This window comes from Nannobrachium achirus, assembly GCF_963921795.1.
Source record: "Nannobrachium achirus genome assembly, chromosome: 18".
In the NCBI taxonomy this organism is placed as follows: Eukaryota; Metazoa; Chordata; class Actinopteri; order Myctophiformes; family Myctophidae; genus Nannobrachium; species Nannobrachium achirus.
Window position 1 is genome coordinate 37,505,573 of NC_137825.1, and position 7,989 is coordinate 37,513,561.

Sequence of the window (7,989 nt, forward strand, 5' to 3'; positions counted from 1 at the left end):
GAAAATAATGATGTAGAAATGTGTAGCATTTCAACTTGGGAAAATGGCATGAATTTGGAAGGAACGCTAATGTAACAGCCAGGATTCAAACTGTTCTCCCGAGTGGGAAACCAGGCATCTACCGTTCAAACAAAGGGGAATTGTACCTTGGATCATGAGCAAGATATTAGGCTTTGATCTGGCAGGGATATTCCGTTACTTTCAGCCTCCTCAGGCAAGGTTACTGTTACACTTAAGATGTTATCTGTTATTGTTCAGTGCTGACAGCCCAGTGTCTACCTGGTGACTCATAAAGGTTTCCTGAAGGATTGCAGCATCATAATGTCTTATTTAGTTAAGGACTGGTTATTTGGCATCACATATTGCATGCATTTTAATAACTACATCCTCAGGTTATGCATATGAATAGAAACGGTTATATGACAGACAGACGTTTTTGATCAGTAAGTGGTATCAACAGATGTACAGTAACAGATCACAGGCGGAATGATTTGTGTACATTGTGAATATTTACGTAACCTTCAAGGTCAATGAAAAATACAGGTCCAATTCCGAAATCCAATTATTGAGAACCAGTGCTTTTAAGTACATGTCAAAAAATATAAGGAAAACAACTTGTCGAATTAATGTGTCCCCTTTGAAGAACAAAGAGAGTGAAACACCTTTCTGCACATATTAGAGAATACTTAAAGGATAGAAGGAAGGAGCATTGTCTTTTGATGTGCTTGTGTTTTGGACCCCTTTTCATTCAGGCATTAATTATTTTTCAATAGTCATGTTGCTTTCTTACCATTAAAGTCTGTTATCAAAGAATAATTTATGCTTCTGTGAAAAGTGTCAACATAAGCCATTTTTATCGAGTGACATGTTACATGACACTGTCACCCAAGCATAAATTAGGCATAAGGATTTGCAGTGTCTTACATTTAACTGTACCAAATGAGTGCATCTCTTCCTCTGCCCTGTAAACATAGGCTATGCATGCATAGGCATTTTTTTTAATGGGAAGTAAAATCCCACGGGACACATTTTGTGGCCTTGACAGATTGTTTATGAATCTGTGGGTTTCATGGTCTCTTTGTGCTGCTGCAATGACACTTTCTGAGGAACTCTCCAAGGAAGCGTCACCACTTAAACCCTGTAATTAGTTGACCGGAGTCCCCCAGGGCTCTATACTTGGTCCGCTCCTTTTTCCCTCTAAACCGAATCTCGTAGGCGTAAATGGCTGATCTGTAAGCGCACAGCACGTTGCAATGTGAAGTGTGTATCTTTGCTGAATGTTTGTCTTCTCTCCGCTGGGTCACAGGGGTTTTACAAAGCCTTTGAGGGCGACCTCAGACAAGTACTGAATCCCTGCTCTTGTGTCAGAATATAATTCAGATTTAAACATAGTCAAAGTGGCCATTTTCACCGATTGTGTCCCAATTTCTTTTTTACTGTTAATACTGCTTTATGTTATAGCATCCTGAGCTATTCAAGGACACCTGATTACTCATACATTCTCTCTTTCTTTGTCATGATACTTCTTGGCAGCCCAAACTTTTGTTCTTTTTATCATGGAGTAAACTAAAAGCATACTTTGTCACTTTTAGTTAGAACTAGGTGGCACCATCCATCATTTTAATGAGCACCAGAAAGCCATGTAATTGAGACGCTCCGTGATTTTACGATGAGCCTGCAGGGCTTCACTTGAATTCAGCCCTTTGCCTAATTGAAGAACGTCACTGCATCAACATATTTCATTTTAAATGCTAAACTCGAAAAGGATCCTGCAATTACCCATTATATTTTCAGACTTGCAGATTTCAGATGTGGTATTTAAGATTGAGTCTGTGCACTATAAACGTTACCGTTACGAAATAATGAATTGCAAAATGTGCTTGCTGCATTTCCACTTCATAGTCTCAAGCAGTTCAATTAGTCACATTTTGTGACATTTGAGATTCACTTTCCCAAGTTCTGTGCTCTTTCATCTTGTCCCCATTTTCTCTGCACTTTAAATTTGTGGGTAAGGAACATGGGAGCAATACAGTGCTGAATTTAAAGGTGCTTCAAGTTATGTCTTTTGGCTAGAACAAAGGGATTTTTTTCAAAAAAGTTAAAGCTTTATATTTTCATAGTAATCATTGCTATAGAGTTTTTATTCTATGGCAGGGGCCTCCCCAGACCATCTATCCTGCTCTTAACTGAAATACATAGGTGGATGACCAATTTCATCCAGTCAAGAGAGGCCCATTTACCAGCTTCAAATTTGTAGTGTTTTTGTCAGCTCATTGTATTGCTTGTTTGGATGAAATTGGTATCCTGACCTGAATATGATTTTATTTATTTAAAAAGCTGGAAAGACAGGGAGACCCCTGTTAGTACTTTTATATGAAGAGTAACTATCTTAGCTAGCTATATTTGTAAAGTAGGTTGCCCAACACTGGATATACAGTATTAGCCCTTCTTTACCTTTTGGCTAATTCCCATCGGATCACCACAGCGGGTCATCTGTTTCTAAGGATATATCAGCGCATAACAATCCATAACCTCATTCAAACATCAGTGGGTCAGGGGGACAGTTGTCAGTGAAAATGCCTATATATTGTAGAATTTAGTATACTACAAGCAAGACTTTGCCAAACAAAGAGGCAGATATAGTCTATTATAAAGAATGTATGCAGTATAACCTACTGTATTTTGTTACGCAATATTCTTTGAAATACCCTGCAAACTCTTGGAGCTTCAACATTGCTTGAGCACTATGCAGTATCTTGTGGGCGTAAAGCTTAATTCTTTGAACGTGCAATTAACCTGAGGCTAAGTAGGGTCCTTGACTATGGTAGTTGTAATCTGGACACACTTTCTGGACCAGCCTGTAATCCGTACTGTAGAAAGATACATAGATACAGATGACCTGGAAGGGCTTGGAGCACATCCAGTTGACGTGGCTCTGGGTCTGCTCCTGGGCACATGTCTTGGATGGGTCATAGTTGCATGGTGTCACCTTTTTGCTCCGTTCCACCTTCTCATAGTCTACTCTGCAGTTGAACGTCTTCGAGTCTTTAGGGTGGACCACACTCTGGCGTTCCAAGTCAAACTCCACCTCTTTCATGGGTGGGACAAGGCTCACGGACACATTGCCCTCCCCCGTGGAGTTGTGGCGGAAGTACACACCAAGGGAGCCATTTCCATGATCAACGATTTTGCCCATGATCAGCAAATTCAGTTTGACCGTCTTGATGTTGGAATAAAAGTCACCCCAACTGAACATCTTGGAGAACTTTGACGTTCCGTGAACTTTCATGATAGGACGAAGGTTTATCTGTAAAGAGGGGTCAGAATTGGTGTGGACTCCAAGCATTTCCCAAAATTCCTGCTTTGAGAAAGGGATGGATGAGTGGACAGAAAGTTTGCTGTTCTGCTTCTGACTCTTGGTGTGGAGCGCCCAGTGCTTCAGAGTTGGAGGTTCTTGCTTTCTCTTGAGTTCAGTCAATGTTCCTTTACCAATGGTGTAATTGCCATGGGTCTGGTCTTGGCTAAGGACCAACTGCTGAGAGGGGGGAGAGGGGGGGGAGACAAGCTATACAGTTATAGAAAAAATAAATCTTGACCAAATCAAAAGAAAACAAAAGGTAACATGTTGAGTAAGACATTTGATATGATGCCCTCCTAAACACAATTACGTCATTGATAATAAATATGCATTATAATTTGTGTACATCCTAATTACATTGTTGTCATACTGCCTTGCATCCAGAGTTGGGTGGGTATGTGTACTCTAAAGTGTTAAGTGTACATTTCTACCCTCAATAGTTAACACTGGATTTACTGTGTAGATGTAGATTAACTTACCAAATACACTGTCCCTTTCAGGAGTATCCAAATGAAGCACAGCCTGGCGTGTATCTCCATAGTGCATGAGTACCTGTCATAAAATCCATCCACTCTCACCTATGGTCGACACTGGCAAAGTAAGTTACGGAAAGATTTAGTAACTCTGTCGAGGATCCATGTTGGGTAGATATATCCATAAAATGACTTGTATTGCTGAAGTACTCCCCCAAAGATGGACAGGACACTATACTGTGGTTCAGCATCACCTCACAGCCTGACTGAGAATTCAGTGTACTGTATGTGAAACAGTCAGGGCTGTAGATTTTAAACAACCACTCTTGCACTATAACTGCCTCCTCCTCCCCCCTCTCTCTCTCTCTCTCTCTCTCTCTCTCTCTCTCTCTCTCTCTCTCTCTCTCTCTCTCTCTCACACACACAGACACATACGTCACTGCCTTGCAGTGGTGTAGTCAACACATAGTTATTGAAAAGCACCCCTACCTTTCCTTTAGATACAGTGAATGCACACCTTCAAGCTAAAGTATAATTAGCTATACTGTACAATACACTTTTATTGTATTATTTTTTAATCACCGCACAGGTATTCACAGCCATTGGCAACCCTTTATATGACAATTGTCATACCACTTGACCATGGACCACAATAGTTTATTTTCATGGAGAGTGCATGTGACATACTGTATCTGTGTCTGAGCTGTGATATCAGCAAGAACATAGTCATGCTCTTGCTGCCATCTTGTGACCAGAAAGCCAATTACAGTCTGAGAGAAAAAAGTCAAATACTGTAGCAGCCTTTTCATGCAGCTTAGACACTGAGTCGATTGGTCCAAAGGTCCAAAAGTGCCATCTGGTTGCAGTTTACAATTAATTGTGTGTGCTTTCTATATAGGCTATAGCTCCAAATCACGTTTACAGTCACTACAGGCTTTGTAAAGGGAACTAATTTGAGTGTACCTTAACCACTTTGTTTTTTGTGTTAAAAGGGGTTATTACATTTAGAATATTCAAGTTACTTTTTACTGTGGAATTCAACAGATCCTCTCTTTCTTTTTGTCTCCATCAGGCCTTTGGCTGAGACATTTGCACCCGGTCCGTCCGTCCATCCGTCCGTCCGTCCGTCCATTCGCCCGTTCGTCTGTGAACAGCTAATCTCTGGCACTGTTGTTGACCTGATCAACATGAAACTTGGTACACACTCACTTTTCAGATATGGCCTGGTGCCACTAGGAGGCAGACTTTTGCAAAACATTATTATTATTATTTTTTTTAAATATTAGCTTACTCCTTCAGATTCTGTCCAAAACATCACGCAAATTGGTACATGGTATCTTTAAAGTCATGTGATCAAGACGGATCTTTGCACACACGTTCCTGGTGGGAATTTCACTCTCATTCCCACCAGGCCGAGGAAGAAATGCCACTGTTTTCACATTGGCCTGCCTCCAGGAGGCCACAACCTTTTTTAGTTGTTGTGACTAAGTTATTGCCCCCGTGTTGTAGCTTTAATACCAGCACACTATTACTGACAATGACAAACACCAGTGGGTAGTCAATAATAACTACTGTAATAAGTACAGAAATTATTTGAAATGATTCTATTATCTTTTGGTTAATTTCAAACTCTCCTTGTTGGAGCATACATAAACACATACAACATATGAAATGACTATGATGATGAAGGCAAAAGTCATGATAATTCTGTAACTATTACAGAACTAGCCCTTACCCGTTCAAAGATATGAGCTCCGAAATGATGTGCAGTGTGTGGGTTATGGGATGTGCACTGTGCACACAGTATATGAGGGATGGAAAGTAACTTTAACTGGTGTTTGCATGATAATATGTAGGCGCATCAATGTAAGAAATACCCGTTTCGTTTAATGGCTACAGAGATACTGTGTTCCACCCCCCCCCCTCCCCCCACACCCCCCCCGCCCACCCACCCGCCTGCACACACACACACACACACACACACACACACACACACACACAGAGCTGGTTAAACATGTTGCCTCATGCTAGATGCAGAATAGATTAGCCTCAAGCTAGATGCAGAATAGATAGTAGATACACCATAAAAATGCTAATATACAGCATACGATTTGTGAAAGTGACAAACGGGCTTCACAGTTATGTCAGGTGTGTTCATATGCTTATGGTGATGCGATTTCAGATCAATTGCTCCAGCCACTGAGGAGAAACGCTGTGACAGACAGACACTCAGACACTCACTCAGACATTCGCAAAATTATAGTATAGATGTAAACTGCTACAATATGATATATCATGTACCTACAGTATCATGTTCCTGTAGGAAAGCAACAGTAGGGGGCAGCACAAGATAAACCACAGAAGACAGCATTGCTCTTGTTATGTCTTCATACTATGATAGGGGCGGCATAGCTCAGGGGTAGAGAAACCGTCAAAGGGTTCCCAAAGGGTTCCCAGTTTGAATCCGGGCTCTCTTGAGCAAGACTCTGAACCCCTTGTTGCTCCCGGTGAGATGGTTGGTGCCTTGCATGGTTTCCTGATTCCTCCATCATCGGTGTATGAATTTGTGTGAATTGGTGAATGTAATGCACAATTTATGTAAAGCGCCTTGGATAAAAGCGCTATGTGCATGGTGGCGCAGTGGTTAGCGCTTCGCCTCACAGCTAGAAGGTCCTGGGTTCGATTCCCGCCGGGGGACGCTGTGGGCGCTGGCGACGTGTTCCTCCCTCCGCGTCATAAGCGCCCACACCGTAGGAGGGGTTGGCGATAGGGCCTTTCTGTGTGGAGTTTGCATGTTCTCCCCGTGTCTCCTAGGGTTGATACCCTCACAAAAACATGCACGTAATCCTGGTCTCAATAATGCCTCCCCCTGGCCAGCCGGGGCGCCTGATGGAGGGGAAAGGAACTGGTTGGAATAACGTGTTCCTTCCACGCGCTACGTCCAAACCAGGGAAATCTCCACTGTCAGGTGAAAAGAAGCAACTTGGACTCCTCATGTATAGAAGGAAGCATGAGGTCAGTCCGTTGTCTCCCCAGGCGCGGCAGAGGGAGAGCAGAGCCCAGGATTACATAGGCAATTGGCACTGGGTGAAAAAATGGGTTACAAAATTGTGGGATAAAAATTTAGATTAAAAAAAGATATTTCTGAACACTTTCAAATAACAAATTAACGAATTCTTGAGTGAAGAAGAAACCAGCCTGTGTTAATGATAGTTATTCATTACACCGTAAGTTTTGGAGCGCTCAACAGATGAGTATGGAAAAACTCAAAATACAGACTTTCAAACAGTACTCAAGTGACAAAGTAAGCTTTGAAGAATATGTTCTGGTTGAAATGGTTAAGCAAGTGCATTCACAGATTGACCATATTCACACAAGGGCCATTTTGCTGTTTCATCATACTCAACCACCATCCCTGAAAATCCATTGTTTTTGGCAAACAATGTCACTGTTGCTAAGAATAATTGCTTTAGCGGTCTATGATGGAAGCTGAATGGCGTGTTTAAGCGGAAGAACACAGGACAATAGGAAAGGCAATATTCAGGGCCTAAAAGTTTTACTTCTACATTAACAGCAGGCACTTGCACACATTAGAGTCATCCTGTGCTGGAGCACCTGCCTTTATTGTAATGTATGTCTTGCTAAACCACAGTTGCCCTCTGCCCTGCTCACATTCAATACAGAACTTGGCTAAGTAATATGTTTTCCCCCCTCCTGAATGTCCTGATAAGTCTTGTTTTATCTTTTAAACAAGTACTCAACTCAAAAAGTCTTCGGAGTGTGATGATTGCCGACCCAAAGGAAAGAAACTAACCAAAAAACAAAGCAGCAGACCCGCCTCAGCCCTAGGCCTTCCTCATCATTTCTTAGACATGGAGTGTGAAGTCTGGTTTTAGGACATGGCTCGCACATCCATTTCCTGCATGTCACACCCAAACAATTTAATTAGGCCTTTTAACATGTTAATCTGTAATAACCCTTACAGTTAATCTACAATATTAATCATTTCCATTCATATGTTAGTGTTACTAATAAGTAGGCCTATGTGCACTTTTGCTTGATTGTTAAGCTTCTCTGGTTACAAAAAATGCTATTGTCCTATGTTAATGAATATGCCATTTTGTTTATTAAGTTTGCTTATTATGCCTTTATTATTTT

The 7,989-nt window shown here is 41.5% G+C and overlaps 1 protein-coding gene across 1 annotated transcript; it reads right to left on the bottom strand.

Moving 5' to 3' along the window:
- Positions 1-2,791: 2,791 nt before the first annotated feature.
- On the bottom strand, positions 2,792-3,897 carry LOC308303080 (neurexophilin-1-like; the record flags this gene model as incomplete). The annotated part of the gene is made up of 2 exons (XM_080747400.1): positions 2,792-3,535; positions 3,838-3,897. 2 exons carry the CDS (start codon positions 3,895-3,897, stop codon positions 2,792-2,794), a joined length of 804 nt encoding a protein of 267 aa, XP_080603526.1.
- Positions 3,898-7,989: the final 4,092 nt, after the last annotated feature.